Genomic DNA, 16,612 nt, shown 5'->3' with positions numbered 1-16,612 from the left:
ACTGCATTAATCCAAGACAGATTAGTAACAATAGGAACAAATCAGATGGTCATTGTCCTCTTCAAAGAAGTAAACAGTCTAATCAGTTTGATCAATATTATCATATTTAGCTGCTGTCACCCACAGTATGTCCCTGTCAGGTTTCAGATGAACAAATAGATTTAAACCTCTAATCTAATAAACTGCAATATTCTAGCTTTATGATCCATTAAAACTGGGATGCAATCATTTTAATTTGTGGTTGTACTAGATAAAAATGTAAGCTCAGTTACCATGCTGAATTATGGCCATGTTTTCTCTCCCATTACACACTAACTCACACATTAACTCAAGAGCTGACTGTGCTAACTCTGCTTAGTTCTGATCTGTTTTAGGACCAAAGGTTTCCCAACTCAGGGTTAATCAACTCAAGAGTTTGGGGTTAGGCTCAGAGTTTGTTAAGCCTGCTTCCTGGAACAGACCCTGGTTTCATACATAAGATGTTTTGACAGCAAAGTGCAAACAGATCTTGTCATACATAGGCCGCATGGAAGGGGCACATATTCCCCTAACCCTGGCCCCTAACTAATGCTAACACAGCCTTCAGGGTCAGTGCGTTTGAAAGAATGCTTACTGTGCCATCGTACAATACTTTAGCCACGATAACCGTATAATCAGATCACCTAAGACTCCGCTGCTGAGAGTTCAATTAAATTATTTTTTTTTATGTGGCGAAAAATTGCAAGTCATGTCAGGACAGGGCCTTTGAGTTTGCAAATTATTCTATTTGAGTTTGCATTCAAAGAGGATAAATGATTTGATCTTAGATGTAGCAGTAACAAATCTGTGACAGAAGCAGGCTCAGAGAGGGCAGCCATTTAACTAAAACAGATGAGGTGAGGGGACAGTTAACAGCCTTTCTTTTGAACACAAACTTGGTACTGGACACAGAAAAAGAGTGTAATAGCTGAAGGCTGTAAACTTAAAATGCACTCAGCTAAGTTCTGGAGTTTAATTCTGTGTTTGCATTTTTTTGCAACTTTTTCATATACACATTTTTTTCACTTGATAATGATTTAAATGTACTACTGATGATGGTGCAAATGTCAGATACATTTAGAATGAGATTAAATCAAGTTTTCTGTTACATGCTTTGGACATCTACGTCAAAGCCTTTCTGAACAACTTTGTAAAATGTATACTGTCCTGCTAGATCCAGACACCTGCTTATATTGGCCATAGCACACATCAATAAAATTGACATGTGGAGTGACACAGTGGTGCCATACAGCCATCCAGCACACAGGATATCTTACCAAATAAACACATTTTCCTTTTTTTATTTTGCTTTGTTTTGCTCGCCTGTTCTTGAATAGATCTTGCATGTCCTTTGAGAGAGAAATGAAGAGAAACACACAAAAAAATCCATGCAGGAACTCCACACATATCCAATAGCAAACAAGAAACTGCTGGGTATGTACATGCATACATGCCAAAACCCATATTTATGGGCACTGCAGGGCCATTAACACGGTGCTGGTCCGCTGAGTACTACAAGCAGAACTGCGAATTAAATTCACTTTATCATTTGGTGACAGAAGTCCAAAAATGTTTGTTACAATTAAATATATAAGTGGAAAAAAGACATAAAAACTGAAAGATAAACTAGCTGTAGGTAATATATTTTAAAACATTTGAATTTAGAGACAGCCTGCTTACACGACCACGCTTTCATTTTTGCTCTTTTAATATTTCTGTCCTCTGAGCTGTCGTGTAGTCCTCCTGCAAGGTGAGGGTGGTCCTAATAGATTTCATGCTGTACTACATTTTGGAAATATGACCCCACAGCTAATACATTGTTAATGCTGTACAACTTAAACACACACCTAATACTCATATAAAACTGATGTTACCTTATTTTGACTGTCTCTGTGAACCTCTCACCCAGTTTCTCACTTCTCTTTATCACCTCTCTTACTCTCTACTTCAGATGTCCTAACTCTTCGTGTACACACAACAAAAAAATGTGTTTATTCAAGACGTATCTCCTTTTTACGGGCAGTGAAGCAGAGAGTTCAGAATTTCTCTCAATTTCTCTGTCACACGAGGCAACGCAGACACGGCTTTCATCCCAAACCACAATAACAGATTGCCTATCACTGCTGGAAAAAAAAATACAAGGTTGTGTTTCTCTGAACTCGATGTTCCAAAACATAATTCAATTAAGTCTGTCTCTCGTAAAGACATACACAGATTGTTGATTGTTGAGCTGGAAAATAAAAAAACAAAGCTGTAACTTCCCTCCATGCTGGAGTCATTAACTGATCAAAGAGCATCTAATTCTCCTATAGCAGAGAATCGTTTTACATTCATCTGGAAATGTGACACAAATCCCAGAGTGTCACTTTTATTGCTGTATATAAATGACAAATATAATAAAATAGCTGTTGCAGTCGTTGCAACTAGAGTTGGACGCTGACAGCCAGCTTTAATTCCTACTTTTCATTAAAAAGAATAATCAAAAACATGCATCTGCACTTTAATTAACGAGCTCTCACTTTCTATATCAGTGGTGGTTAGTTCCCTAACAGCTTTACTGAAACTTTGGTCTCTTGTCTATTGTAATCTCTGCAGGGCAATGAGTGTACTCGTCCAAAGTTCATATAAAAGAGACACCTCTCTGCAATGTAACTCCATATCCCGAGTGAACTTTTTAGCTCACAGTAATGACTCATTAAAAATGTTGCATAATCAATATATTGAGCTCATAGCGTAGCTCTGAAACAGCTCTTCATTATTCGGATCAAATAATACATAAGTAATACAAACTAGTTTAGATAAAACTCATCCTGATTACATACAATTCAGTTTTAAGGCTTCTATAAAACAAGGGACAGGGCTTCAGTTAAATGTTACGTGCATCTACTCATTATCTGGTCAGTCACTGGGGATAGACACAGCGGGTGTAAACTGGTGCTGGCTTTTCAACATTCTGACCTTTCATTTGAAGAATGCTTTATTTCCATAGTCAACAATGAAGAGAGTCTGACCCTCCTCATTTTGTCATTGATGTTAATCAAACTATGTTGCTTGTATGATTTAAATGGCCACACTTAGTGATCTCTGGCTCTCTGATGTCTATTTAAAGCCATTTAGCTTCATTATAACAATCTCATCATTCTTATAGCTTATACTGCAATACCAGTGTCAATTACTGTGTCTTGTAAGTCATAATTAGTTGACTACCTAAGCCTGTTTGGCGCATAGGGAAGTCTATAATGAGGACAGCTGTCACAGAGAGCTGTCCTGAGATGACCTGTGTCCTGTAAAAAACTGCCTATGACTCTCAGAAAGAATGCACGGAACACTGACTCTGTTAAATTTACAGAAAATATGGAAAAGGTCAGGACGTTTTCAGGAATCTGAGAAAAAAAAAACTCTGAGTGCAGCTTTGATAGTAATTGTAAAAAAAGCAAAAAAGCAAAAGCCAAACGGTTTTTCATTGGTTAGTCATTGTTTGGTTCTGTAACAAAGTCCCAGAAAAGCTCTCCAATGTTTGTTACAAAGTCAATGACTGACAAAAAAAATCTCAGGTTCTTAAAAAGAAATTCATTAACTTCTGAATTCTATTTTAATAGTCATACATGCCCACAGTTTTTTAAACATTTTTTTTTAGTAGGCTAAAAGACACTTTCCTATTTTGTGTTTTTACTTTACATAAAGACACAAGCTCTATATAAAATGCACCGGCATTCTTGGTTTTTTTTTAAGATAAAAACATAGCTAGGAATTAATGATCAACATGCAAATATATGATAAATAAAAGTTTATCATCTATCCAGTTCTCCTCATCATCAAACATGCACGATCACACGTTCTCATCCTGCAAAAACACACAAGCTGTGGTAGAGTAAAGATATTTTCACGACATGTCTGAGTCAGCAAACTATAACAAAAAAACAAAATAAAATAAAATAAAAATGAAAATAAATAAATAAATAAATAAATCCCCACATTTGACAACTGTTTACTTCTGCATTATCCAAAGCTATTTGGGCCATTTGCTCAACAAATAAAATTTATAGTGTGACATCTGTTTTCACTGGAGCTTGAACTTTTAGAAGATGGCGAGCTCATCTACAGACATAAAAATTTGCAAGTTTTCCCCCCCCTCAGTTTAGCACCCTGCCGCCTCAAACAACTAATGTGAAATGTGGAAGTACAACTTTTAAATGTAATGCAATCTGATTTAACATCTGCAGTTGGACCACTTATTCAAGAACTTAGAGCTCTTTAATGCCAGTGTCCTGATATGCCCTCAGAAACTGTCCTGAGAAGTCTCTCTGCTATGGCATGAAATCTTTTTTAGTCACCTTCCTGAAACACAAACATGCCAGGCATAGCGCTAATGCCTGACACCTTGCACTTCTGTTGTGTCCTTACATGATGTTGGCTAATCACATAGTCTGTTTTTTAATCAAACAACCCCTTAAGGATAAAGTCCCTTCATTCATTTCTAAGTGACTATCTCAGTTTTATGTGTTGTTTTTACTCTGTAAAATGTGTGCAGCTGAACTGTCGATAAAACAATCTAAACACATCAAAAATATTCAAAAACAAGGACACGTGACAGGTGACCTGCACCACAGTAGGACCTTGCATTACGATACATGTGACAGGCTAACAGTTTAGAGAAGGCATACGGAAAAAATGAAGAAACCTATTCTTAGACTGTCCATCAAGTCCTCAGATAACCTTCCCAACTCCTGTTCTGTTCTAGCTGCTCCTGTGAGTCTGGGTGGTGTCTGGTTATTTGAGCCCTGGTATCTGTCATAACTCTTAATCTGACAGGTGGACAGATAAATTACCATCTCTGTCTGCTCAGCAGCTATAAGGAGCCTATGACTCAGAGTCACAAAGGACTGCAAAACACAGGAATATAAAATATCTATATTTACGTTTCAGTTATTCTAATAAAGAGGACACCAATTTAGAGTTATATTGATTGATAAATATTGATTCTCATTATCAGCTAAAGGACTATGAATGCTTTGTATTTTTAAGTTAACTTTAGTGCTTTTAGTTAATAATGATTGTTCTATTACATATTTTTTTGTGTTTTGAGAACAAGAGACTGTGAATAAAATCTTTTAGGATTGTATTTGCGCCCCCCTCCAGTACACACATTATTTCTCAGAAGTCTTTTCTACTCCATACTCTGCTCTTTTTTTAAATAATTAAGCAAAAAATCCATTAAATGCTTAGACACTGAATAATGTTCTTCAAGATCACTGGCTCCTTAAAATAAACAAAACCTATTATCAGGGGGAGGGCAGAAGGATGTTGGTTGCTAAACAACATTTAGTAGCATGCCTCCATAACACTATAATGAGACTGCAGGGAGTTGTTGCTTATTGTAGACAATACAGGTCACTCTGACTTTGAGGTCAGAATACCCAAAGGAAATTCTGCATCAGACTGATTGCAGCTTTCAAATATACTCCATTAGGTCAGTGCTGAAAGCTGAGAGTTATTTGCCAGGATGCAGATTTTTCATAAGATGCACAAAATTAGCTGTCATTAAAATGATGCCAATCATGTTGAAATTGTGTTTTTAAGTTATGCGCATATACAGTACATTTTTATATAATAACTCATTTCATTTGTGTTTCCTGGTATAAGTTACTGCTTTAAAACGCAGGATATAGATTCAGTTTCACAACTCAAAATTCCAGTCCAAGCGTTGTCATGAAACACAAACATAAAGAGCAACTCACATAAATCTGGCACAGGTTAAACTGTTTATTCACCTGATAGCTTTCAACTGTAGTGTGCTCCAATCTGGGTGCAGGGGCAGGAGGCGGTGGTGGGGCTCTCCTCTTCTTGGTCTCAGCCTTGGGAGACAACCTCGGGATACTGGCGACAGACTGAGACTGGCCCAAGGTACCGGACCAATTAGGTCCACTGGAGAACCCAGATACTGTGGACACGTCCTGTGGATAACATGAAAAATAAAAGGAGAGGGAATCAGACTGACAAGTGGGAGGAGGAGACAGATGAAAAAATGTACAAATTTAAGAGTTTGAAAAACATTTTTGTAGTTAGTTCAAAGCAAGGAACAAATATGATCACTGACTTGTAAGAATAAAAATGACTGATGGTTACATTGCCATTAAATTTTCAAGGAGAGCGGTCCCCAACCTTTTTTGCCTCACAGACCGGTTTATGCCCGACAATATTTTCACGGACCGGCCTTTAAGGTGTCGCGGATGAATAGAACAAAATAAAACTAGTACCGGTACCGAAAAAAAGAAGATTTATTCATAACACCCGTGAAAAGACCCAGGAAAACCGAGTTAACGATAAAAAACGATAACAAAACAACGCTGAAAACTGATAAAAACCCTGAAAACCATACATTTCACACCTGAGCCTCAACTCTCGACCAAATGACTCACGACCAGTACCGGTCCGAGGCTTGGGGACCGCTGTTCATCAAATCAAAATTAAATCCAGTTCATTCTGGGTTCATCTAACATGTTAACTAGCATATTTGGAGATGAGGGGCTAAAACTCACACGAGTTTAAGAACATGTTTAGCACAGCATTTGAAATGGTGCAGAACTCTGCTTGGGTCAAAAATCACAACTAAGTGTAATGAAACCCAGTTGCTTCTTGGTTTATGACATGTGTCCAAACTTAACTTGAAAACTATTAGACAGCAGGATATCCTGTTGACTCACTGACAATCTTGATTTCAAGGGTTATGTTTAGTGTAAAAGCTGACACGTGTATTCTTAACATCCACATCTAGGAAAACCACAAACAAAATGAATAAAAACATGCACGCGTGCACAGACTATGAATGCAATGCACAGGAACATTTCTGAAAATACAGTCTATTCTTCAGTCATGACAATTATGGCAACATTTGATCAAATTGAGAGTGCGACCACATTTTCAAAGGGTGGCTGCTCCTGACCAAAGCATTGAAAGAAAAATGGGTTTCGATTTCTGATCAAAGAGGGCCTAAAGTGCTCGTGAAAACCTCCACCTTCCTGTGGCTCAGCTTGGTACAGACCCTTGCAACAACAGGAGCACCAAAACCACAGCTCAAAACCCCATGATCGAAGAAAAGAAAAGTGTTTTAAAGCAGATTAATTGATGAGTTCAGACAATGCCTGGATACAACATAAAAGCAGAGCAAAAAGGAGCATAAAGTTCAGGTCATTAGGATTAATTGGGCCTTAGGTTATAACATCTCACAGTGGGGAAGGATGGGAAAAGAACGAGGCTTTAGAAAAAAAAAAGAAATCTTTGAGTAGGAAAGTATAGCATGCCTGCATTTTTTCCACATTCAGACAACTGATATTGTAGATTCTGCAAAATAATAAATTTTGGGTTAGCCTGCTGCTTTCTACTGAAGTTAAAAAAGAAAAAGAGGTAACATAAAAAAGAAAAGTCAATGACATTTTCTTTCTTTGACATTTTGATCTTGTTGAAATCATCTGAAACCAATTTGCCATTTATATCCAAAGTATTAGCAATAATGCAAAGACACAAGACAGGTAAACACTATCCTCCTAATATATAATCACTAATATATCATTTACTATTGTGTAATAAAATAAAAGCTTCTAACTTCCTCTATCCTTATAACCACGGCAAAACTCAATATGTCTATGACTGTGAAAACACAAATGGAAGGCTTAAAGGGGAATATTAACACAGAACCACCTGAAACTAAAGCAGAAAATATATATATATATATATGAAATATTTGCCACAAGCCTGTTCTGTCATTTTTAACAGTTCGCTGTGTTGTGTGACTTGTGCATCTATGTTCTGACAGGAGTAACATCAGAGTGATGCAGAGACACAGGAGATGGCAGACAGAGGCTGACAGAATAAAAAAGAAATGCTGGAAGAGAGGACTGATGTGATTCCCATATGCAATCTTCAAAAACAAAAGTATGTTTTCACCTCAACAAAAATATAATGTTCAAAGTAGAAAATTCACATGAACTCTCCCTGACTTTTTCACCCTTTTCACCCTGGTAAACAATCTGAAATGTGTGGGAACAGTGAGAGAGGAAAACAGAACAAAAGGTACTCCAGCTCTTTGGGGGGGGAAACTGAGTTCACAGCACATTTATAATTACAAAGTGTGTAACACAAAGTCAACCTTTTGAAGCTCTGTATAACTAGGATCATGCCTTACACACTGAATCTCCTGGGAATTACTTTCATGTTTTTATGGACATATAAATGATACTTATATATATATATATATTATATATATATATATATATATATATATATATATATATATATATATATACATATACAGAATGGTAGGCCCCTGCACGGTGTGTATCACCGGCAGATAGAGGAAATGGCTGACATCCAGAAGTCCTACCAGTGGCTGGACAAAGCTGGACTGAAAGACAGCACAGAGGCACTAATCATGGCAGCACAGGAACAAGCTCTGAGCACAAGATCCATAGAGGCTGGAATCTATCACATCAGGCAAGACCCCAGGTGGGGGCTGTGTAAAGTACCCATGAGACAATCCAGCACTTAACAGCACGGTGCAACATGCTAGTAGGCAGGGCATACATGGAACGCCATAACCAAGTGGACGGCATAGTATACAGAAGTATACGCTGACCTCCTGAGTTTGTATGTTCCTAGATGTGCCTTACGATCATCTGGTCAGCTACTTCTGGCTCAACCTAGGCACCACCTGAAGACTAGGGGTGATCGTGCCTTTGTCTCTGTTGCACCAAATCTCTGGAATAGTCTTCCCGTTACCATTTGTGCCTCCGACTCCATTCAACCTTTTAAAGCGCGCTTGAAAACTTATTTATTCAAACTGGCATTTCCGACATGCTAAACTTTACCTCTCACTAATTGCTGTATCATTATTCATTTTGACATTTTCTTGATACTCTGAATTTTCCCTTCTCCTATCTTTTAATGCTTCTGTCGTTCTTTTATTCTAATTTGTTTCAATGACTTACTGGTTTTATCATTTACTGTTTATTGGATTATTGTGAAGCACTTTGGTATACCCTTGGTTTTAAATGTGCTATACAAATAAACTTGTATTGTATTGTATTGTATACTAAGAAGTATACGAGATCAAAATGGGAGACGCCTCTTAGGGTGGTCGAGAATGACTGAGCTAAGATTCTGTGGGACTTCCAGATACAAACGGACAAAATGGTGGCTAACGAACCGGACATAGTTGTGGTAGACAAGCAGAAGAAGACGGCTGTAGTGATACCGAATGACAGCAAGATCAGGAAGAAGGAACACGAGAAGCTGAAGAAGTACCAAAGGCTCAGAGAAGAGCTGGAGAAGATGTGGAGGGTGAAGGTAACAGTGGTCCCAGTGGTAATCGGAGCACTAGGTGCAGTGACTCCCAAGCTAGGCCAGTGGCTCCAGCAGTTCCCAGGAACAACATGTGCGATCTCTGTCCAGAAGAGCGCAGTCCTAGGAACAACTAAGATACTGCACAGGACCCTCAAGCTCCAAGTCCCTTGGTAGGACCCGAGCTTGAAGGAAATAAGAACAGGGCCCTGTTGGAATGCTACTCCGTTTCCAGTAGAAGAGGTTACATGAATAGGATGTGGGACCTATGGAACTTTCGATACCCAGCATCCAGACTGACAGCAAAACAACTATTAGCTTGGTGTTCCAACATTGAGTAGAAGGAACTGCTTTCACAGCTAGAGATCCATAAGGTACAGCACAAATGCTACGGCAAGGGGGAGCCAGGACAACAGGTTAGGAGAGAGACATTACCCCCACCCGAGATTGGGTACCAGGCCCCAAGTACAATGGAAGAAGGAGCATTGAGTGCGAGAGTAGCTGACCGGAAAGAGGGGATCATGGCGAAACTGGAAACCTGGATCCAGGATACATGAAATACCCTCTGAAAGTCTACTAGAAGATGTGAATGCAGCACTAAGGAAAATTCCTACTGCAAACATCATCAACACCAACAAGCTGATCTTCATCATGGCAACAGTGAACAGTGAGATGCTTGGCTACAAGATGAACAGCCACAAGGAACAGTAACCTCCATGGAGAAGGAGACTGGAGGCCAAAATCAAGGTATCACAGAGGGAAGTAAGCCAACTATCGGAGCTGCAGAAAGGTGAAATGAAGAAGGTACCTGAGAAATACAGCAAACTGCCTATATCTGAGGCCTTAGAAACTGCCAAGCAAAGACTCACAGCCTTGGCTAACCTCTTGAAAAGGTATACCAGAGAGATAGAAGGCAGGAGAAGAATAAACCAGCTGTTCTCCATGGAAACATCCAAGGTGTACTCTCAGTAGCAAGGGAACAATATAAGAACAGCATCACCAAGGCTGGAGACAGAGCAGTATTGGAAGAGCATATGGGAGAAAGATGCAACCTAAAACAACAATGCTCAGTGGCAAGTGGATCTAAGAGCAGATGCCAGCAACAGGGTCCAGTAACCATCACAGTGGCAGACATCCAAGAAAAGGTCCCCAGTATGAAGAGTTGGACAGCACTAGGCCTCGACAGACTGCACTCCATGAGTGTCTGGCAGCACAAATGAACCAGCTGCTAGTCCACAAGAGACACCCAGAATGGCTAACTGAAGGTCGGACAGTCCTGATACCAAACTGGTGAACTTTCAGAAAAGATGGATAGACTTTTTCACAGGTAGAAGCTCTGATGTCAAGTATGGAGCAGGGGGGGTGTAAAGGAAAAACTTTAAGTCAGTAATAAGCAGCCTGGGATTATGTTGCTTTTTGGTGATAAGATGAAAGGCTCTGATAGTTTTGACAGCCAGCTGCTGTTCACTCTAAGGATTTTTCAGAAACTGAAATTAGATCTGCAGACTATCAAGGTTCTGTTTCCAGCTGTCTGCATGCCTTCTTGTAGCTTTAACTTCCTTTAATATTTCTTAGATCAGTATTAACAAACAAAGGTGGGGGTAGAAGTTGGATCCTGTCAACAAGTTTAAAAAACTTATTCTTATGTATTAGAGGAACTTAAGCAATGCCACTCCCTAAACAGCTAAGAACAAATAAATACTGCACATATTTTAAAATCTATATTTAAAAAAAAACTTTTATAAGTGAGTTTGCTTTAGAATAAGGTCTTCCCAGACATAACGCTATTTGACCATGCTAATGTTTTATGACCACACACACTTACACTGACACACACAGTAGTTTAGCCCCTAATGAACAATTAGAGATAAGAGGCTGGGCTTTTAGTGCTAATGTAGCCAAGGTAGGGTAATGTGATGCCATTGGGTTGATAACACTCTGTGGGTGTGTGTTTTCTGGTGTGTGCAAATGCATGCGTGTGGTCTAAAAATTGTCCAGGCTGAGAAACAATCATAGGGGAAAAAAGCTGCATTAAAGTCCAGTAGAAAGGGTGATAAAAAAAAAAGAAATATAAATCAATCCAACAAAACTGTCTTTCATACTTTTCAGTGTTTCAGTAAACTAAATGACTTGTGCCGTGTCTATGACAGTTTTGATGTTTAATTCATAGTCTGCTGACTTTTTTTCCTTTTAACTACACTGTGATCCCTATATGCAAAATCTTTAAGAAATAATTAAAGATAATGAAGAGAATAAAAAAGGATAAAGAGGACTGGCTGGAAAAGGAAAAGAAGAAGATAATGTTAATAATGCTCAGTATTAGGCAGTAGACACAAAGTTGGAAGGGTGGAGTCAAGGGCAAGCTTAGAGGAGCAGTGTACTGAATAGGAGGGAGCCAGGCAGGCTAATGTAATCAAATGCCATTGATTTAGTTATGGCTATAACAGCTTCAGTGCTGCTAAATGCAGCGTCTAAATGTGCATCTGGATATACTGGAGAGAAATCTTGGAGGAAAATCTTTTACGTTATGTTACTGATGTTTATCATGATCAGAAATTTAACTTTACAAAGAATTCAGATTCAGAATCTAAAATCAGCTCAAATGCTTTTATATTTTTATGGGTTCCAATGTTGTTTAAATGTAGTTGGTCAAACACATAAGAGAGACCAAGTCCTCACTAAAAAAATAAAAAATATATATATGTATGTATCCAAATTAGATACGTGCTACCAAATTAGTGCTCAGATGCAAAATTAAACAGATGGATGATGGTTGTATAAAAGAAAATGTAATGGTGATATGAACTGCAGTGATAAAGACCTGTGATGAACAGATGCTTGAGAGTCTGCTGACTAATCTTATAGAATGACTGCCCTCTGGAGGACATCGGCATACATTACTGCATTGAAATAATCCCGTCTCTCTGCACCATAGTTTGTGCTTGGTCTTCGTTCTAACAGCTCTCTCTGCTCCTCTTTTGTCTTTTTCCTCCTCTTCCCTTCACCCCAACAGGTTCTGTATTAGATTTCTCCTGTACGTAAGCCTGGATTTACAGGAGATTTATTCCTGCTATAAGTTTTTTTGTTTTCCTGCAGTGTCATCAAGTTGTTGGTCAAAAGGGAATGTTGGGTTTCTATTACAGAACTACTTTTTAAAGCTGACACAACTAAAATTTCAATTAAAACTAATAGATGATTGGCCAAAGTGACAGGCTTTGGTGACACACAACAGTAGAGGTCCAACATGACACATCCAAATCAAAATTTCTCATAGACAGGAATATGAAGAACATCTAAAAACAGAGCAAGCCTACTGGAGTGACTGTTGTATCACTTTTTCAGCTGCCACATAAGAAAAAGTGAGTAAATGAATGTAAAAACCAGAACTCTCAAGCCACAGGATGAATTTAATACTACTGACCCGCAGTCATGGATGGATTACTGTGACTGTGGGTCTTAAACACAAACTTGCCATGGGTCCTTGTTATCTACTCATGCAAATACCAGGCACAGTATATGCCCTTGTCAAAAGACAGTTTTATTGCACATAACAAGGCAACTTTCATCCACATTTGTCTTGTATTTGTTGACATGTGAAATTACGGCTATTATGCTACATTCTACATATAACTCGTGTAGGACAATTTACCCTGAGGCACCAACAGGAAGCTTTCAATAGTCTTAACTGTACAAGTCAGTAAAATGTTAAATGCAATCCAAAATCAAGCACTAAAGGTGATGACAAAGGACACAGGTGGCATAGTACTAGCAGTGCTGCTCTATTGCTAATGCTCGTTTTAAAGCTAAAGTCCTCCTGTTCATTATGACACATTTTTTGAAAATCCCTTATATTAAAAAAATAAAGCAATGATAATGAACACAACTTAAGGTAAAAGCCACTGGCTCCAAGGTATGTTCCCAATTTGCACAAACAGCAGTCAGTCCCTACAAGTAGTCTGTATTATGTTCCAGTTATTCTGTATGGACAGAATAACTGGAACAACCTTCCGATTGCAAGTATTGAGCCACGATCGCCCAAGTAGTCTCAGTATTATTTCCAGTTATTCTGTACAGAATAACTGGAACTTCAGTTAACAAGTTAAGATGAGAGCTTTATTTCCCTTCTGGACATTGTAAAAATTGTTAGACATACTTACACAGGATTGTGTGTCAGTGTTTTGGATTATTTTATCATCAAAGTCATCCATGTCCACAGATGTTGTCTCTGTCTGCAAACGGAAGGCACAACTAACATGCAGCATCAAACTATTCAGCCATGCATTTAGCTTGCCTCAGCTATCAGTTGGTTAAGTATGAATGGCCTATAAGTATGATGCTAAAGGTTAGTTTGTAAATTACTTCACACTATTATTTTTCTAATGATACTTGTCTAAATAATTAAATGCAAAAACTAAGGGCAGAATTATAATGATGTCCATGCTGTTTTCTTATTTCATGATTCAGACATACTTCCTGCACATATACAGCATATTGGCCAGGAACAAGTCTTACCTTGGATTTCCTCCTGCTGAACTGGAAAATACCCAGGAGGCCTTTTTTTTCTGGTCTGTCCAAACTGCCAGTACTGGAGCGAACAAAGTCTAAAAAAGTAAAACAAGAGCAGGAGGAGGAAAGTAACGTAAGCACCTTATAATTAAAGAACGGGAGGAAAGAACAAAGGAAAGACGTGTGGTTTTTTTCTCCATGCACAGGTTAATGAAAAGGTTAACATATGGTTATAAGGTTAACAGAAAAAAATAAAGTGTTTTTTTTAAAAACAGTCAGTCAACTCTAAATATTACTCCAAACAGATACCTTTTACCTGTTTTAAAGGCAATAAATTAACCTTCCAGTTTTGCTCAGCAGAGGGAGCTGCAGCTTTGCTTTTCCTCAGGTCCACCTCTACCCAACCTTTATAATCAGCTAAGCAGTAAGTAAGAATGTGTCGTGATAAAACTACAGACTCAAGGACTGAGAGGGAAGGTAAACTAACTATCAAACATTTAAGGGCTAATACTCATAGTTTGGGTTCTGAAAAGAGGCAGAAGCAAGCCACTTTATTAATAAAGCCTTAAGGCATTGATGATCACGCAGGTTATCAAAAGTACATAGAGCAACAAATGATTTCTTTTAATATGGCTGGTTAATGGTTAATATCCAATGCAGCAACGAAGCAGGGTTAATAAGCAAGCAGCGATACATTGGGTTAAACAACCACATGTATTTGAGTTGTGCCAACGCTAAGACAGACAATATATACGTCTAATACCTGTGTAGTTAAGTGCAGGGGCAGAAGCCATTTTAGGCTGGAAAGCTGCAAAACATGATAAAGTTTAAAAACACAAACGTCATTAATGGATAACTCATCTACATCACAGAGCGGCTGTGCTTGTGCTTTCGTAGTGTCACAGCACAGCCGATGCACTACGTAACTACTGATTCACAAGAGGAAGTCATTTGTATAATGGCCTCATAATAATGAAAGTAAACCACATTACTACTATGTTTTCAAAAGGGTAGGACTCTGTGTAAAATGTAACTGAAAATATGAGGCAGTGATTTGGAAAGGATTCGAACCCTACGATTTACCAAAAACATTTTAGCATACCAAATGCTGAGAAAGAAATTTCTTATTTTTAAAGTTTAAAGGGAAACTGGGTTGCCTTGTTGATTACCAAAATCTTGCACAAGAGTGCTTGACCATAAAAGTGACATAATGTTCTACATGTTTCCTTGTCACATCACGTAAGTGATAAAATACACGTTTTTACTGTGAGATCACAAGAGAATCTTTAACTATAAATACCAGTGGGTGTGGACAATCGCGCAGTAAACAACCATAACTTCATACTACATGAAGGATCCCAAATGCCCCTCAGGTGAATTATGTATTAATACAAAGGCTGTACATAATTCATAAAAGCTCAATATTTCAGCCATTGTATGGACAGGATAACAGCAGATACTGTGAGACAATAGCAGGGCAAGCCAAAGCACACACCAGTATCCACGATAACATCCTTTCTCTGCTTAAATTTCACATCATCCATCATCATCTTAAGTGTTACATCTTATGTTTACCAGGTAGTTTTATTCAGCACAGCAAAGTATTATTTTATCTTTTAAAAAGTTAATACAATTTTGAACATATGTGCAGACACTCGCTTTAAAGTGACTGGAGTTAGAGGTGAAATATGTAAGATTTAGGTATGTGCTTAGCAAGTCCCCTTGGATTTTAAACGCTCTTTTTCTACAACAGCAGTCACCTGATGTTATTATGCAACCTGCAAAAAACTGGGGCTACAGCACAGACAGAGGGCTCCAACCCTCTTTCTCTCTGTTTTAGACAGTGCATTTGAGCAAGGTGAAGAGCAAGCAGCTGACAGATGCAAAAATCAGCACGGTTGCACAGTACTTTGATGAAGAAAACGATGAGCAGTTGTACGTCTGTGGTGTCAGGGTAAAGTGGCATATAACCACGTAACCAAAGTGATGTGTAACCACATGCAGCACAGGAGCGTGAACGCTAACCTGCAAGGAAGGAGGGTTACCGGTGCTAGTACTGTAAACTTTAGCCACATTCAGGAAACTAATCTGACAATCTGTGTCTGCTGAGATGTATAAGATTTGCAACATTATAGATGGCACAAAGTACCAAACATTTCAGCGACATCTAAAACAAAATACAGTTATTAAGGAACCCAATTAAGAGTTTATCTAAACAATGTGAAAATTCAACAACTGAGATTTATACTGAATACTGAATATAGCATGCTAACCAGTCTATGCCAACCTGTACCGACATACGGAATAACAGAGGGGTAACTTGTCAGTATTGCCTTAAACATATATTCTTTCTAATTCTCACCACTTCTGTGGTGGCAACAAGCCTTCCAGTTTGTGTGGAAACCTTTGGGAAATAATTTGGGAAACATAATTTCCTTAGGGATTGATAAAGTATTCTGATTCTGACTCTGAAAACAGACCTTAGCTCCATTTCTCTGGAACCTCTGTAAACTCCTGATAACTTTAAATTCGCTCAAGTCATTATCATTATTTATTTATTATTATTTATTTATCATTTATTATCACAGGTAGCTGCTGTTACATTTACAGTCACAAGGTAGTAAGTTCTTATCAACTCTTATCTTCTATTCACCTTTTCACTCTGCGTTCCTCCCATACAAGCCACAGATAAAATTTTGCCTGACCAACACGGTTCACCGATGATAAAACAGAGAGGAAAAACCTTTAGCTT

At 38.3% G+C, this 16,612-nt stretch overlaps 1 protein-coding gene across 8 annotated transcripts in view; it reads right to left on the bottom strand.

Moving 5' to 3' along the window:
* The window catches only part of cobl (cordon-bleu WH2 repeat protein), a 51,760-nt gene that overhangs the window by 18,829 nt on the left and 16,319 nt on the right, over positions 1-16,612 (bottom strand). For 5 of the 8 annotated variants that reach the window (XM_039619561.1, XM_039619560.1, XM_031742681.2 and 2 more), the window contains 4 exons: positions 14,624-14,668; positions 13,867-13,955; positions 13,512-13,583; positions 5,790-5,972 (listed from right to left, as the gene is read on the bottom strand). In XM_039619561.1, the coding sequence (XP_039475495.1) occupies positions 5,790-5,972; positions 13,512-13,583; positions 13,867-13,955; positions 14,624-14,668 (389 nt within the window). The remainder of the gene's footprint in view (positions 1-5,789; positions 5,973-13,511; positions 13,584-13,866; positions 13,956-14,623; positions 14,669-16,612) is intronic. The other 3 variants (XM_039619564.1, XM_039619563.1, XM_039619565.1) reach the window with 3 other exon arrangements.

Source organism: Oreochromis aureus, linkage group 11 (genome assembly GCF_013358895.1).
Source record: "Oreochromis aureus strain Israel breed Guangdong linkage group 11, ZZ_aureus, whole genome shotgun sequence".
Taxonomy (NCBI): domain Eukaryota; kingdom Metazoa; phylum Chordata; class Actinopteri; order Cichliformes; family Cichlidae; genus Oreochromis; species Oreochromis aureus.
Note: the sequence above shows the minus strand (reverse complement) of the source record. Positions and strands in the feature narration are given on the sequence as shown.